The sequence below is a fragment of the Oncorhynchus keta genome, chromosome 20 (genome assembly GCF_023373465.1).
Source record: "Oncorhynchus keta strain PuntledgeMale-10-30-2019 chromosome 20, Oket_V2, whole genome shotgun sequence".
Taxonomy (NCBI): Eukaryota; Metazoa; Chordata; class Actinopteri; order Salmoniformes; family Salmonidae; genus Oncorhynchus; species Oncorhynchus keta.
In genome coordinates, this window is record NC_068440.1 from 13,682,869 (window position 1) to 13,701,364 (window position 18,496).

Here is an 18,496-nt window from a genome sequence, read left to right on the forward strand (position 1 = left end):
ACCAGGCAAGGATAAATAAAGGTTGCGAAACACTGCCCTAGTATATCAAAGTCAATATTTTTACTGAAATGCTTATTACAACCCCCGCTGTTGATGTTTTTTAATGCTTGGGTGCCCTTATTTGCTATGGTAGTCCCCAGCACCCTTGTGGTTTGAACCCTGATTAAAGTTGCAATATGTAACATTTAGGACGACCCGACCAAATTCACATAGAAATGGGATTTATAATAATATAGATCTGTCATTCTCATTGAAAGCCATTCTAAGAAGCTCTTCTATGTTTTGTTTTTTGAATCTTTTACTTTCGGTTTTGTACACCAGCTGAAAAAGCTATATTTTTGGTTATGGAAAAGATATTTGACAGCGGTTTAGATAGCACAATGATTCTCTACAAAATGACTGCTTCTTTTGTCACGTAAACTGAAGTTAGACAAACTATTGGGAAATGGAGGAGTGATGTCTGCATTTTACACATTTTTAAGTAGTAACTTTCCAAGCACAATTAGTGACCAGAGTAAAAACCATCATCGTCACTGTGCTTCCTTATGTTATTATTTTGATCGGTATTGCTTCCCGTATGTATGGTTGTGTTGAACTTCATCAAATGAAATATGAATACTTCCTACAGTACAGGAGTGAGGTGGGAGGGAGCTATTATAATCTATAGCACACATGGAAAACCGTGTAGGAGAATGTGTGTGTAGGCGTGAATGTGTTCGAACGAGAGGACCGAGGGCGAAGGACACATCTTGAGAGTTAGAAATAAAGAGTGAGAGGAGGGGGATGGAGAAAGATGTTGTGTGAGATACAGGGAGGGCGAGATGGAGGATACGACTTCCGTAGAGAGCAATGACTCTGGTGCATTCCAGAGTTGTGTGTCAGGTTGGAGGGACTCTTTCTCACACACACACACACACACACACACACACACACACACACACACACACACACACACACACACACACACACACACACACACACACACACACACGTATGTCGATTAGGGAGACTAAACTTGAATCCACCTCAGGCTCTGCTTTGCCCAGCATCCCTCCAGAGGACATAAATCAGGCTACAGGGCCACTTCAGTCCACACAGCAGTCCTTAATCTGGAGCGCGCACACATACACACACATTTGATGTCAATACACATACCAACACACAGAAAGCATGGAAGTTCTAGGAAACACACTGTATAAGAGGTATGCAACTTTGTTGTGTGTTTGCCGTTGCTTTATCAGTGACTCAGTGAAGTAAACCGGTGGAAGACTATAAAATGAATCCCCCTACAGACTCTGTCCATATTCCCATGTCTTTCTCAGTGTTATCGTCCTGACACCTTTTAATGACACCTTCTATATCTCTCTCTATCTATCTCACCCCATCTATTCTTTCACTTCCTGATGTATTTGTAGTATTTGATCCCCTGCTGATTTTGTACGTTTGCCCACTGACAAAGAAATGATAAGTTTATGATTTTAATGGTAGGTTTATTTGAACAGTGAGAAACAGAATAACAACAACAAAAATCCAGAAAAACACATGTCAAAAATGTTATAAATTGATTTGCATTTTAATTAGGGAAACAAGTATTTGACCCCCTCTCCCAGGTGTCTTTTATACAGGTAACAAGCTGAGATTAGGAGCACATTCTTAAAGGGAGTACTCCTAATCTCAGTTTTTTTTACCTGTATAAAAGACCTGTCCACAGAAGCAATCAATCAGATTTCAAACTCTCCACCATGGCCAAGACCATAGAGCTCTCCAAGGATGTCAGGGACAAGATTGTAGACCTACACAAGGCTGGAATGGGCTACAAGACCATCGCCAAGCAGCTTGGTGAGAAGGTGACAACAGTTGGTGCGATTATTCGCAAATGGAAGAAAGACAAAAGAGCTGACCATCTCCCTCGGCCTGGGGCTCCATGCAAGATCTCACCTCGTGGAGTTGCAATGATCATGAGAACGGTGAGGAATCAGCCCAGAACTATACGGGAGGATCTTGTCAATGATCTCAAGGCAGCTGGAACCATAGTCACCAAGAAAACAATTGGTAACACACTACGCCGTGAAGGACTGAAATCCTGCAGCGCCCGCAAGGTCCCCCTGCTCAAGAAAGCACATATACATGCCCGTCTGAAGTTTGCCAATGAACATCTGAATGATTCAGAGGACAACTGGGTTAAAGTGTTGTGGTCAGATGAGACCAAAATGGAGCTCTTTGGCATCAACTCAACTCACCGTGTTTGGAGGACGAGGAGTGCTGCCTATGACCCCAAGAACACCATCATCACCATCAAACATGGAGGTGGAAACATTGTGCTTTGCGGGTGTTTTTCTGATAAGGGGACAGGACAACTTCACTGCATGAAAGGGACGATGGATGGGGCCATGTACCGTCAAATCTTGGGTGAGAACCTCCTTCCCTCAGCCAGGGCATTGAAAATGTATTGTGGATGGGTATTCCAAAATGACAATGACCCAAAACACACGGCCAAGGCAACAAAGGAGTGGCTCAAGAAGAAGCACATTAAGGTCCTGGAGTGGCCTCGCCAATCTCCAGACCTTAATCCCATAGAATATCTGTGGAGGGAGCTGAAGGTTCAAGTTTGTAATGGAATTCCTCTTCTTCAGAGGAGAAGTAGCAAGGATCAGACCAATGTGCGGCGTGGTAAATGTCCATAATGATATATTTAATAAATCAACTGAACAAAATAACAAAAGTACAAACAAACGACTGAAACAGTCCCGTATGGTGAAAACACTAACACAGGATACAACCAACCACAAAACACAATAGAAAACAGGCTACCTAAATATGGCTCCCAATCAGATACAACAACTGACACCTGCCTCTGATTGAGAACCATACTAGGCCAAACACATAGAAATATAACAGAACAAAACATAGAAAAACAACATATAATGCCCACCCCAACTCACTCCCTGACCAACTAAAATAAAGACAGAAAAAAGGAACTAAGGTCAGAACGTGACAGAGTTGCCAAATGTCAGCCTCGAAACCTTAATGACTTGGAGAAGTTCTGCAAAGAGGAGTGGGACAAAATCCCTCCTGAGATGTGTGCAAACCTGGTGGCCAACTACAAGAAACGTCTGACCTCTGTGATTGCCAACAAGGGTTTTGCCACCAAGTAGTAAGTCATGTTTTGCAGAGGGGTCAAATACTTATACATTTACATTTACATTTAAGTCATTTAGCAGACGCTCTTATCCAGAGCGACTTACAAATTGGTGCATACACCTTATGACATCCAGTGGAACAGCCACTTACAATAGTGCATCTAAATCTTTTTAGGGGGGGGGTGAGAAGGATTACTTACCCTATCCTAGGTATTCCTTGAAGAGGTGGGGTTTCAGGTGTCTCCGGAAGGTGGTGATTGACTCCGCTGTCCTGGCGTCGTGAGGGAGTTTGTTCCACCATTGGGGGGCCAGAGCTACTTATTTCCCTCATTAAAATGCAAATCAATTTATAACATTTTTGACATACGTTTTTCTGAATGTTGTTGTTATTCTGTCTCTCACTGTTCAAATAAACCTACCATTAAAATTACAGACTGATCATTTCTTTGTCAGTGGCCAAACATAGAAAATCAGCAGGGGATCAAATACTTTTTCCCCTCACTGTATATGTATATATATATATATATATATATATATATATATATAGAGAGAGAGAGCTTTGCCTCTGACACATCAGAAATGACTAATTATAAACTTCATTGGTATATTTATTCTCTTTTCCCTGTAAAAATGTTAGTGCTTTGCATTGCTGCATCAAAATAACAGTTTTCTTTAAACAGGTACACAAACATTGACCAACAATTAGGGACAGTACAGATGTAGAGGTTTGGAAGACCTGGCCCAGCATATCAGTCAACCCTGAATGTCATGGGTCACCAATGAGATGATGATGATGATGCCAAAATGTAATGGTAATATTGGCAAATGTTAACTTTTGGACATCACTATACTGTATAAGTAGTCCCGGATAGATTCAGAGAAGTGTTTCTCAACTCCTGTCCCCACAACCCACATTTATTTTCCCAGCCGAGCACAAACACACAATTCAACTTGATGTGACGAATAATCTATTCATTAAGTCTTGCTTTATCAACCAGACAAGTGTGTTAGTGCTGTGTGGACTATGAGATGGTGGAAAACACCATGAAGGTCATTGTCTAGACATTTACCACTCAGCAATATTTATATTTTAATTACGACATGGCAAACTACAGTCAACCTGTCTAGCTTGGGTTCCTCTTTTATTGCAAAAGTTCATGTGATCATCACAAGCCGTTCTCCAATTTGCTTCTCAATATCAGCCTTCTGTAGAAAAACAGCGGAAACAGAGAAACAGACATAAGGCAATGATGGGGTAGTGAGTGAGAAGGTGTAGAAAGACAGTGAAAACACAGACGTCTATTGTGTTGCATTCTGGGCCTATGTTGTGTAAAGTGTTGGGAGTCATCTCTCTCTCTCTCTCTCTCTCTCTCTCTCTCTCTCTCTCTCTCTCATATTAATGTCCTCTGCTGGTGATCACTGTCAAAAAATACTGACAGGTTTTGTAAATCCTCTTACTTTTATAGTGACATTTGGTTTTGAGACCTACCCACACGTACTGATCCCACACACAGAGAATCAAGTCTCCAACTCTCACCTTTAGCCTCAATTATTTCACACTGAATGCAGAAAAACTTTTGACCTCAAATGAAAAACTGCACAAATGCGGTTTTGTGGTGCCCTCCCTCTTTTGCCGCTGTTGCCCTAGTAACAGCTCACCCTGCCCCCTTTAGCCCCAAAAGAGGAAGCCTTCCCTGTCTACTTCCTGTGCAGGATGTCAACATGGCAACAGACATAAGGCTTTCCCTCCCCTGACACACAGACAAAAAAAAAACGTTACTTGGCACAACTCTAAAAGAATGGAAAGATATTGTTAACCCTTCACTGCTTCCGTATACCTGTTTCTGCTTGAACAATCAATCCCAACACAGGAAAATGTACAGGTTCAACGTGGCGGCAACTGCTTTTAGTTCCCAAGAAGTCATCAATGTATGTTGCATAAAGTTCTACTCCATCAGACTGGTTCCCAAAGACACTGAACATTGCTCATGCTTCTGTGACAGGAACACACTGGAGTTTTTAGTTGGAGGTAGCATCAGCTATTAAGTTAGTTAGTCAGGGCGACTATGGCCTGCCTATGGCCTGCCTGGTCAAGGTAGCTATGGTTACAAGATGATTGTGGACATTGCATTAGGCAATCCTCATTAACGATGGAACAATGGGGTTTGTGACTGATCCGGGTGGGGGGGGGACTCCCTCTTTAGCTTTTGTCATTCTCACATCTAATTTTGACACCTAAGAGGGCTACTGGTAACGCTTAGATTTGGCATCCTTTTGCTATTGTCACGAGCTGTAGACTTTCCACCAACATGTTTCTTTAAGGTACTGATGGAATGTAAAAGGCCTCGTTTTTAAAAGCAGAAGAGTAGGAGGGTTAAGGGAAGTTCTGACACATGATTTAAACTCTTTAACCTGTCCACCTCATGTCAAAGGTGCCATTGTATGTCATCAGTGCATTCTGCTTCTCTCCTCCTTTTTTCATCTCCTCCCAGAATAAGGAGAAGGAACGCATGAGGGAGAGGGAGAAGGAGGCGCGGGACAGGGAGGCGCGCTACAGCAACGGGCATCTCTTCACCTCCCTCACCGTGTCGGGGACCACCCTCTGTTCAGCATGCAACAAGAGCATCACTGCCAAGGAGGCCCTCAGCTGCCCCAGTGAGTACTACTAATGCTACTACAAATACTACTACTAATACTACAAATTAATACAACTACTACCACACACACAGCACCCCTATAGTGGCCTTTAACTGTCCCAGTAAGCCTTGCCTACCCACCAGATCCTTCAGATACAGGCCTGAGCTACACAGCATGTGTACCTCAGCAAACCAAAAGAACATCTCAAAAACGTACCACACCCTGCACCTCCCTAAAACCCTAAGACGATTTACAAAAATGCAGCATCATTTATCAGGACATACATTGTCATATCACTCTATAGTGGCAGAATATTGAGGCACTACCAAAGGGAACAATCTACGCTATTTATACCATTCCTTTACAAGCAAATGAACCTGTTAACTCTCCAAATAAGCTACAACACAGTAATGAACTACAATGTGACTATCAATTCCATTTAAAATAGTTACATTATGGACATGCAGTCAGATAATGGGTGAGAGTTGGGGATGGTGAGCTTCTCACCCACTCAAAAACACATCTCCACTGCTGCAGCCCAATGGATTTTCATTACATTTGATATAACGTAAAATAGATTGTGCTGGAATACATTTTGGTTTGTGTGTTATGCTAAGTATTTATTTTGAAATATTTACATTATTATAGGAATACATTTTGACACACAGTTCACACACAAATATACATTAATTTATGCAAAACTTGCCACGGTGTGTGTCAGTCATGTGCACAGGCAAAACATTTCACACACAAATATAGACACGTGTCACACACACACACACACACACACACCCTTTCCTGTTATGCCTATATACTTCACTTTTTCTGCTGGGTAGCATTTCTTCATTTCTCAACCAAACCTGATTCAGTTTTCCAGACAGAGAGGGTTGGTTACAGATAACAAACAGTTCCTGTGTTGTCAGGACTCCATGCCCCTATATAGATAATAGCCCTGGTGTTCTGTCAGAACTGTGCACCCTGTGCTGGCCTGCACCAGACTCTGATCTGATAGCCCATCTGTATCTGTGGCAGGCGGTAACCGCTAACATAGCCAGGCGCTAACTATGTACCTTGCAGGTTCTTCCTATTTTGAGGGGGAGTTAAAGGTTAAAGGTCACTGTCTCATGACGTTGTTCAAATTCCTAATACTAAATTATGAATTATGCTAAATTTAGTTCAGGGTGAATACCATTAATGCTAGTACACTTACTCACCAGATTTAGTTTGGCTTGATTTCACCACACCAAATCAAACCGGTGAATAAGTAAAAGCAAATAAATTCAGTGTTCACTCAAACAATTGTCTTAAAAGATCTCTCAAAAAAAAAATGGGAGTCAGGATTGCGTTCTTCAGTGTGTAAGCCTACAAATTTAAGTAGGCTTTATGTCTAGATTTGGGTCAGAGAAGTGTTTAGGGAGGGCGGGGGAGGACCAGTGGAACTGGGTTAGAGGGTTCTGAAACACCCCTGGGTCTTTCCTCCCCTCCGCCAGTTGTGTCTAAACCCTAACTTCCTGTTCACAAACCCTGCACAGGAAGTGAAACGATGGCCACAAACGAAGCAGGTGGGACAGGGAAAGAGAAATGGGAAGAGAGAGGGAGATCCTCACCATATATTAAAAGTTTCCCCATATTCGATGAAGGTTGACATATAAAACAGAGGAACAAAGATACATATAGGGTAGGGGGGACATTCAGAATGCGAGAGAGAGAGAAAATGTTTGAAAGAGTGAATCACGTGTGTGTTTTCTTTTTCTCACAGCCTGCAGTGTAACCATCCACAACCGCTGTCGAGACACGTTGCCAAACTGTGCCAAAATGAAACAGAGGGTAAGAGATAACAGATGATGTATATACAGGGTATTCGGAAATAATTTTAGAATGCGTTCCAGCCTTGTTCTAAAACTGATTAAATAGTTTTTCCCCCTCATCAATCTACACACAATACTCCATAATGATGAAGCAAAAACAGGTTATTAGAATTATTTTCTAATTTATTAAGTATCAAAAAATGAAATCACATTTACATAAGTTTTCCTATGCTTTTACTCAGTACTTTGTGGAAGTACCTTTGGCAGTGATTACAGCCTTGAGTCTTCTTGGGTATGACACTACAAGCTTGGCACACCTGTATTTGGGGAGTTTCTCCTATTCTTTGCAGATCGTCTCAACTAACATCAAGGCGGTGGCCCGTTCCTGTAGGTTCATGCTCTACAACATCCGCAGAGTACGACCCTGCCTCACACAGGAAGCGGCGCAGGTCCTAATCCAGGCACTTGTCATCTCCCGTCTGGATTACTGCAACTCGCTGTTGGCTGGGCTCCCTGCCTGTGCCATTAAACCCCTACAACTCATCCAGAACGCCGCAGCCCGTCTGGTGTTCAACCTTCCCAAGTTCTCTCACGTCACCCCGCTCCTCCGCTCTCTCCACTGGCTTCCAGTTGAAGCTCGCATCCGCTACAAGACCATGGTGCTTGCCTACGGAGCTGTGAGGGGAACGGCACCTCAGTACCTCCAGGCTCTGATCAGGCCCTACACCCAAACGAGGGCACTGCGTTCATCCACCTCTGGCCTGCTCGCCTCCCTACCACTGAGGAAGTACAGTTCCCGCTCAGCCCAGTCAAAACTGTTCGCTGCTCTGGCTCCCCAATGGTGGAACACACTCCCTCACGCCGCCAGGACAGCGGAGTCAATCACCACCTTCCGGAGACACCTGAAACCCCACCTCTTTAAGGAATACCTAGGATAGGATAAAGTAATCCTTCTCACCCCCCTTAAAAGATTTAGATGCACTATTGTAAAGTGGCTGTTCCACTGGATGTCATAAGCTGAATGCACCAATTTGTAAGTCGCTCTGGATAAGAGCGTCTGCTAAATGACTTAAATGTAATGTAATGTAATGTCTCAAGCTCTGTCAGGTTGTATGGGAAGCATTGAGGCACAGCATACAATGAAAGTTTAGATGATTCTGTGCTTCCAACTTTGTGGAAACAGTTTAGGGAAGGCTCTTTCCTGTTTCAGCATGACAATGCCCCTGTGGACAAAGCGAGGTCCATACAGAAATGATTTGTCGAAATTGGTGTGGAAGAACTTGACTGGCCTGCACAGAACCCTGGCCTGAACCCCATTGAACACCTTTGGGGTGAATTGAATCTGCAAGCTAGGCCTAATCGCCCAACATCAGTTTCCTACCTCACTAATGCTCTTGTGGCTAAATGGAAGCAAGTCCCCACAGCAATGTTCTAACTTCTAGTGGAAAGCCTTCCCAGAAGAGTGGAGGCTGTTATAGCAGAAAAGGGGGACCAACTCCATATTAATGCCCATGATTTTGGAATGAGATGTTCGACGAGCGGGTATCCACATACTTTTGGTCATGTAGTGCATATGTATACAGGTGAAGTCGGAAATGTACATACACCTTAGCCAAATACATTTAAACTCAGTTTTTCACAATTCCTGACATTTAATCCTTAATATTTAATATTCCGTGTCGTAGGTCAGTTAGGATCTCCACTTTATTTTAAGAATGTGAAATGTCAGAATAATACTAGAGAGAATGATTTATATCAGCTTTTATTTATTTCATCACATTTCCAGTGGGTCAGAAGTTTACATACACTCAATTAGTATTTGGTAGTATTGCCTTTAAATTGTTTAACTTGGGTCAATTGTTTCGGGTAGCCTTCCACAAGATTTCCCACAATAAATTGGGTGAATTTTGGCCCATTCCTCTTGACAGAGCTGGTGTAACAATCAGGTGTGTAGGCCTCCTTGCTCACACACACTTTTTCAGTTCTGTCCACAAATTGTCTATAGGATGGAGGCCAGGGCTTTGTGATGGCCACTCCAATTCCTCGACTTTGTCAAGCCATTTTGCCACAACTTTGGAAGTATGATTGTGGTCATTGTCCATTTGGAAGACCCATTTGCGACCAAGTTTGAACTTCCTGACTGATGTCTTGAGATGTTGCTTCAATATAGCCACATAATTTTACATCCTCACGATGCCATCTAGTTTGTGAAGTGCACCAGTCCCTCCTGTAGCAAAGCACCCCAACAACATGATGTTGCCACCTCCGTGCTTCACGGTTGGGATGGTGTTCTTCTGCTTGCAAGCCTCCCCCTTTTTCCTCCAAACATAACGATGGTCATTATGGCCTAACAGTTCTATTTTTGTTTCATCAGACCAGAGGACATTTCTCCAAAAAGTACCATCTTTGTCCCCATGTGCAGTTTCAAACCGTAGTCTGGCTTTTTGATGGCGATTTTGGAGCAGTGGCTTCTTCCTTGCTGAGCGGCCTTTCAGGTTATGTCGATATAGGAGTTGTTTTACTGTGGATATAGATACATTTGTACCTGTTTCCTCCAGCATCTTCATAAGGTCCTTTGCTGTTGTTCTGGGATTGATTTGCATTTTTCGCACCAAAGTACGTTCATGTCTAGGAGACATAATGCGTCTCCTTCCTGAGCGGTATGACGGCTGCGTGGTCCCGTGGTGTTTATACCCGCGTACTATTGTTTGTACAGATGAACGTGGTACCTTCAGGCATTTGGAAATAGCTCCCAAGGATGAACCAGACTTGTGGAGGTCTACAATGTTTTTTCTGAGGTCTTGGCTGATTTATTTGATTTTCCCATGATATAACGCAATGAGGCACTGAGTTTGAAGGTAGGCCTTGAAATACATCCACAGGTACACCTCCAATTGACTCAAATGATGTCAATTAGCCTATCAGAAGCCATGACATAATTTTCTGGAATTTTCCAAGCTGTTTAAGTGCACAGTCAACTTAGTGTATGTAAACTTTTAACCCACTGAAATTGTAATGCAGTGAATTATAAGTGAAATAATCTGTCTGTAAGCAATTGTTGGAAGAATGACTTGTCATGCACAAAGTAGATGTCCTAACCGACTTGCCAAAACTATAGTTTGTTAACAAGAAATTTGTGGAGTAATTGAAAAATGATTTATAATGACTCCAACCAATAGACATTATGGAGTATTGTGTGTAGGCCAGTGACACACAATCTCCATTTAATCCATTTTAAATGCAGGCTGTAACACAACAACATTTGGAAAAAGTGAAGTGGTGTGAATACACTCTGAAGGCACTGTATACAAGCATGTAATAATATGTGGTAATGATATTGAACTGTACTCCATGTAACCACAGCAACAGAAGATGGCTCTCATGAGGAACAACTCGGCTCTGCAGAGCGTGACCCTTCGTACCAAAAGTCAGTGTACATGCAAATGCGCACATGCATGCTACATACTTCAAATTCTTTATTACATACGCAAAGGAAAACGTATTTTTCACTATTGGGTTGGTTTGTAATAACAATCAGTTTTGCAATTGAGCAAAAGTATCTGTAGTTTAACTTTTGAACTCTGAAATTGCATCTGACTCCTTTTTCATTATAAGAGTTTCCCTTTTATAATATTTCACTATATTTCTCCTCCTCTTCTCCTTCCTCCTCTATTCCCTCCTACTCCAACTTTATCTACTCCTCGTTAGCCCCCATGATGAGGGAACGCCCCAGCTCCGCCATCTACCACTCTGACAATCTCCGCCAATCCTTGCTGGGCTCGCGCCGTGGACGCTCCGGCCTTTCCCTCTCCAAGAGTGTCTCCACCAATAACATTGCAGGGTGAGCCCCGCCACTGCCTGCTCATTGGTCAAAGCACAAAAAGGGGGAGGTTACGAGGAAACCACAGTCAAACTTGTCGTTGACATTAATAGTGACATCATGCCACGTATAGACTTTTCATAGTAGAAATGAAAGTCCCACTCACTAGTTAATATATATACAGTGCCAGTCTAAAAATTTGGACACCTACTCATTCCTGGATTTTTCCTAATTTTTATGATTTTCTACATTGTTGAATAATAGTGAAGACATCAAAACCTTGAAATTAAACATATGGAATCATGACGTAAGCAAAAAAGTGTTAAACAAATCTAAATATATTTTATATTTGAGGTTCTTCAAAGTAGCCACCCTTTGCCTTGATGACAGCTTTGTACACTTTTGGGATTCTCTCAACCATCTTCTTGAGGTAGTCACCTAGAATGCATTTCAATTAACAGACACATCTCAGCATCAACTGTTCAGAGGAGATTGCGTGAATAAGGCCTTCATGGTCGAATTTCTGCAAAGAAACCACTACTAAAGGACAACAATAAGAAGAGACTTGCTTGGGCCAAGAAACACGAGCAATGAAATATGTCCTTTGGTCTAATGAGTCCAAATTTGACTCAAACTTGACTAATTTGTGAAACGCAGAGTAGGATGATCTCCGCATGTGTGGTTCCCACCGTGAAGCATGGAGGAGGAGTTATGCTGGTGTGGGGGTGCTTTGCTGGTGACCCTGTCAGTGATTTTATTTAGAATTCAAGGAACACTTAACCAGGATGGCTAACACAGCATTATGCAGCGATATGCCATCCCATCTGGTTTGTGCTTAGTAGGACTATATTTTGTTTTTCAACAGGGCAATGCCCCAAAACACACATCCAGGGCTATTTGACCAAGAAGGAATGTGATTTATTGGTACATCAGATGACATGGCCTCCACAATCACCCGTCCTCAACCCAATTGAGATGGTTTGGGATGAGTTGCACCGCAGAGTGAAGGAAAAGCAGCCAACAAGTGCTCAGCATATGTGGCAACTCCTTCAAGACTGTTGGAAAAGCATTCCTCATGAATCTGGATGAAAGAATGCCAAGAGTGTGCAAAGCTGTCATCAAGGCAGAGTGGATACTTTCAAGAATCTAAAATCTAAAATATATTTTGATTTGTTTAACACTTTTTTGGTTCCACATGATTCCATATGTGTTTTTTCATAGTTTTGATGTCTTCACGATTATTCTACCACGTAGAAAATAATCCCCCAGCCCTTTTGACTGTTATTGTATACTCAACAAAAATATAAACGCAACATGGGACCAAATGTTTAATGTACTGAAATAAAAGATCCCAGAAATGTTCCTTATGCACACAAAACTTATTTCTCTCAATTGGTGTGCACAAATTTGTTTACGTCTCTGTTAGTGAACATTTCTCATTTGCCAAGATAATCCATCCACCTGACAGGTGTGACTTATCAAGAAGCTGATTAAACAGCGTGATCATTACACAGGTGCATCTTGTGCTGGGGACAATTAAAGGCCACTCTAAAATGTGGAATTTTGTCACCAAGCACAATGCCACAGATGTCTCAAGTTTTGAGGGAGCATGCAATTGGCATGCTGACTGCCTAGAATGTCCACCAGAGCTGATGCCAGAGAATATAATGTTAATTTGAGGACTATTTCTGTCTGTAATAAAGCCCTTTTGTGGGGAAAAACTCATTCTGATTGGCTGGGCCTGGCTCCCCAGTGGGTGTGCCTGGCTTCCAGGTGGGTGGGCCTATACCCTCCCAGGTCAACTCATGACTGCGCCAATTTCGAGTTATGTGAAATCTATAGATTAGGGCCGAACAAATGTATTTCAATTGACTGATTTCCTTATATGAACTGTAACTCAGTAAAATTGTAGAAATTGTTGCATGTTGCGTTTATATTTTTGTTCAGTGTGTGTGTGTGTGTGTGTGTGTAAGTATGTGTGTGTATATATATTTATATATCTCCGTTTGTACTTTTGTTGTTTTCTGTGTACTCATACATATGTGGATGGTTTCTGTGTGCATGTTTGTGTTTACTGCATATGCATATGGCATGTGTATATTATACATGTTTATTGGTGCATGTGTATATGTGTATATATGTATATTTGTCTTTTTGTCCTGGCGTGTGTCCTCGTCCATGCCTCTGTATAGGAACCTGAATGATGACTCTCCCTTGGGGCTGCGCAGGATCCTGTCCCAGTCCACAGACTCGCTCAACTTCAGGAACAGAGCTATGTCCATGGAGTCGCTCAACGACGAGGGTAAGACACAGGGATGTGGTTGTGCCTTCCTGGGATTAAGCGTGGGACATTTGTGCTATGTATTTGCTGCTGATCTTAAGCCTAGGCATACAGATTGTGTAACTTATGCAAGTTTTTGGGTCTGGGACAAGGTTGCATCCATTACACAGGGAAAGCCTCAGGGATTTTGGGTAGAGGGTAAAAGGGATATCGGCAACTATCATGTCCATGTCTACATTGAAAATGTTTATATGAAAAAAGGATGAATATATATTCATTGTCAGGAGAGATTTTAAGACAATTACAGGCCATTTGTTGTTTACACTGGATGAACGTTTTACTCTCTCAGGAGAAGTGTACTACGCCTCCATGCTGGAGGAAATGGAGATTGAGGGGCGGGATTTTGAGGCGGACTCATGGAGCATGGCGGTGGACTCGGGCTACCTGCAGACGCATCGCAAAGACATCATCAAAAGGCAGGACGTCATCTATGGTGAGAGTGGTGACATGCACTGTACGTCTTGAACCTCTTTCCCTTTGTGGTGAAAAGTTCATGGGCTGGGCGATGGACAAAGTAGCAATTGCAGAGGCTGCTTGTTTCAGATCATGGCCACCATCCACTACTGTTGTGCCCTTGAGCAAGGCACTTAACCCCGACATAGCTCCAGGGGTGCAGCTGACCCTGTGCCTCCTCCCAAATGTTCATATGTGTGTTTCTGTCAGGTGATGTGTTTCTTTCAGGTGATGAACAGAGCAAAATATTAATTTCCTTCGCTAGATGGGCAATTCTATTTTATCCCCATGTTACACGATTGACTCTTTCTTTGCGTTTTTTGCCCCCCGCAGAGCTGATCCAGACAGAGCTGCACCACGTGCGGACACTTCGCATTATGGAGCGGGTGTTCCGCCAGGGCATGCTGGAGGAGGTGCAGCTGGAGCCAGGCGTGGTGCACGCCATCTTCCCCTGCCTGGACCGCCTCACTGGCATCCATGTACGCTTCCTGGCACAGCTGCTCACACGGCGCAACCACAGCCTGCAGACTGGCAGCACCTACAACTTCACTATCCACCAGCTGGGAGATGTGCTGCTGGAACAGGTACAGTAGGTAGACAGACATGGACATTATACCAACTGCCTTATGTGATGTATACATTTACCATTCTATATCTATCCTATCCTGCCTTTCTAAGCGTCTTCGAAAGCCAAGTTATCAAACAAATCACCGACCATTTCGAATCCCACCGTACCTTCTATGCAATCTGGCTTCCGAGCTGTTCATGGGTGGACCTCAGCCACGCTCAAGGTCCTAAACGATATCATAACTGCCATCGATAAGAGACAATACTGTGCAGCCGTATTCATCGACTTGGCCAGGGCGTTCGACTCAGTCAATCACCACATTCTTACCGGCAGACTCAACAGCCTTGGTTTCTCAAATGACTGCCTCACCTGGTTCACCAACTACTTCTCTGATAGAGTTCAGTGTGTCAAATCGGAGGGCCTGTTGTCCGGACCTCTGGCAGTCTCTATGGTTGTGCCACAGGGTTCAATTCTCGGGCCGACTCTTTTCTCTGGATACATCAATGATGTCGCTCTTGCTGCTGGTGATTCTCTGATCCAACTCTTTGCAGACGACACCATTGTGTATACTTCTGGCCCTTCTTTGGACACTGCTAACTAACCTCCAGATGAGCTTCAATGCCATACAACACTCATTCCGTGGCCTCCAACTGCTCTTAAATGCAAGTAAAACTAAATGCATGCTCTTCAACTGATTGCTGCCCGCACCTGCCCGCCCGTCCAGCATCACTACTCTGGACGGTTCTGACCTAGAATATGTGGACAACTACAAATACCTAGGTGTCTGGTTAGACTGTAAACTCTCCTTCCAGACCCACATTAAGCATCTCCAATCCAAAATTAAATCTAGAATCAACTTCCTATTTCGCAGCAAAGCATCCTTCACTCATGCTTCATACTCGTCGCCAAACCCACTGGCTCCAGGTTATCTACAAGTCTTTGCTAGGTAAAGCCCTGCCTTATCTAAGTTCACTGGTCACCATAGCAGCACCCACCCGCAGCACTCACTCCAGCAGGTATATTTCACTGGTCTTCCCCAAAGCCAATTCCTCCTTTAACCACCTGTCCTTCCAGTTCTCTGCTGCCAATGACTGGAACGAACTGCAAAAATTGAAAACTTTTTTTCTACTGTATTATTGACTGTATGTTTGTTTATTCCTTGTGTAACTCTGTGTTGTTGTATGTGTCCAACTGCTTTGATTTATCTTGGCCAGGTCGCAGTTGTGAGCACTTGTTCTCAACTATCCTACCTGGTTAAATAAAGGTGAAATATATATATTTTTAAATTCATTTTTATTTTAACCTTTATTTAATTAGGCAAGTCAGTTAATAACACATTTTTATTTACAATGACGGCCTAGGAACAGTGGGTTAACTGCCTTGTTCAGGGAAGAACGACAGATTTTTTTCCTTGTCAGCTCGGGGATTCGATCTAGAAACCTTTTGGTTACTGGCCCAACACTCTAAACACGAGGCTACCTGCCACCCACCCATCCTAATTTGTCATTCATTCTTTGTAAGAGCTGATCAACTATCTGGCCTTGATGGTGATATGTAATCTTAACTACAGTCGTGGCCAAATGTTTTGAGAATGACACAAATATGAATTTTCACAAAGTTTGCTGCTTCAGTGTCTTTAGATATTTTTGTCAGATGTTACTATGGAATACTGAAGTATAATTACAAGCATTTCATAAATGTCAAAGGCTTTTATTGACAATTACATGAAGTTAATTTTTATTTATTTTTATTTTTATTTTATTTCACCTTTATTTAACCAGGTAGGCTAGTTGAGAACAAGTTCTCATTTGCAACTGCGACCTGGCCAAGATAAAGCATAGCAGTGTGAACAGACAACACAGAGTTACACATGGAGTAAACAATTAGCAAGTCAATAACACAGTAGAAAAAAATGGGCAGTCTATATACAATGTGTGCAAAAGGCATGAGGAGGTAGGCGAATAATACAATTTTGCAGATTAACACTGGAGTGATAAATGATCAGATGGGCATGTACAGGTAGAGATATTGGTGTGCAAAAGAGCAGAAAAGTAAATAAATAAAAACAGTATAAAAACAGTATGGGAATGAGGTAGGTGAAAAAGGGTGAGCTATTTACCTATAGACTATGTACAGCTGCAGCGATCGGTTAGCTGCTCGGATAGCTGATGTTTGAAGTTGGTGAGGGAGATAAAAGTCTCCAACTTCAGCGATTTTTGCAATTCGTTCCAGTCACAGGCAGCAGAGTACTGGAACGAAAGGCGGCCAAATGAGGTGTTGGCTTTAGGGATGATCAGTGAGATACACCTGCTGGAGCGCGTGCTACGGATGGGTGTTGCCATCGTGACCAGTGAACTGAGATAAGGCGGAGCTTTACCTAGCATGGACTTGTAAATGACCTGGAGCCAGTGGGTCTGGCGACGAATATGTAGTGAGGGCCAGCCGACTAGAGCATACAAGTCGCAGTGGTGGGTGGTATAAGGTGCTTTAGTGACAAAACGGATGGCACTGTGATAGACTGCATCCAGTTTGCTGAGTAGAGTGTTGGAAGCCATTTTGTAGATGACATCGCCGAAGTCGAGGATCGGTAGGATAGTCAGTTTTACTAGGGTAAGCTTGGCAGCGTGAGTGAAGGAGGCTTTGTTGCGGAATAGAAAGCCGACTCTGGATTTGATTTTTGATTGGAGATGTTTGATGTGAGTCTGGAAGGAGAGTTTGCAGTCTAGCCAGACACCTAGGTACTTATAGATGTCCACATATTCAAGGTTGGAACCATCCAGGGTGGTGATGCTAGTCGGGCAATGCAGAGTCAATATTTGCAGTGTTGACCCTTCTTTTTCAAGACCTCTGCAATCCACCCTTGCATGCTGTCAATTAACTTCTGGGCCACATCCTGATGGCAGCCCATTCCTGCATAATCAATGCTTGGAGTTTGACAGAATTTGCGGGTTTTTGTTTGTCCACCCGCCTCTTGAGGATTGACCACAAGTTCTCAATGGGATTAAAGTCTGGGAGTTTCCTGGCCATGGACCCAAAATATCGATGTTTTGTTCCCCGAGCTACTTAGTTATCACTTTTGCCTTATAGCAAGCTGCTCCATCATGCTGGAAAAGGCATTGTTCGTCACCAAACTGTTCCTGGATGGTTAGGAGAAGTTGCTCTCGGAGGATATGTTGGTACCATTCTTTATTCATGGCTGTGTTCTTAGGCAAAATTGTGAGTTAGCCCACTCCCTTGACTGAGAAGCAACCCCACACATGAATGGTCTCAGGATGCTTTCCTGTTGGCATGACACAGGACTGATGGTAGCGCTCACCTTGTCTTCTCCGGACAAGCTTTTTTCCGGATGCCCCAAACAATTGGAAAAGGGATTCATCAGAGAAAATGACTTTATCCCAGTCCTCAGCAGTCCAATCCCTGTACCTTTTGCAGAATATCAGTCTGTCCCTGATGTTTTTCCTAGAGAGAAGTGGCTTCTTTGCTGCCCTTCTTGACACCAGGCCATCCTCCAAAAGTCTTTGCCTCACTGTGTGTGCCAATATACTCACACATACCTGCTGCCATTCCTGAGCAAGCTCTGTACTGGTGGTGCCCTGATCCCGCAGCTGAATAAAATGTAGGAGACAGTCCTGGCGCTTGCTGGACTTTCTTTGGCGCCCTGAAGCCTTCTTCACAACAATTGAACCGCTCTCCTTGAAGTTCTTGATGATCCGATAAATGGTTGATTTA

General features: G+C 43.0%; 1 protein-coding gene across 6 annotated transcripts in view; it reads left to right on the forward strand.

The window, feature by feature from the left end:
- LOC118399438 (rho guanine nucleotide exchange factor 2-like) overlaps positions 1–18,496 on the forward strand; it is a 97,105-nt gene that overhangs the window by 52,026 nt on the left and 26,583 nt on the right. For 5 of the 6 annotated variants that reach the window (XM_035795517.2, XM_052472102.1, XM_052472103.1 and 2 more), the window contains 7 exons: positions 5,633–5,795; positions 7,537–7,604; positions 10,949–11,012; positions 11,294–11,426; positions 13,598–13,707; positions 14,036–14,179; positions 14,533–14,783. In XM_035795517.2, the coding sequence (XP_035651410.2) occupies positions 5,633–5,795; positions 7,537–7,604; positions 10,949–11,012; positions 11,294–11,426; positions 13,598–13,707; positions 14,036–14,179; positions 14,533–14,783 (933 nt within the window). The remainder of the gene's footprint in view (positions 1–5,632; positions 5,796–7,536; positions 7,605–10,948; positions 11,013–11,293; positions 11,427–13,597; positions 13,708–14,035; positions 14,180–14,532; positions 14,784–18,496) is intronic. The other variant, XM_052472101.1, reaches the window with a different exon arrangement.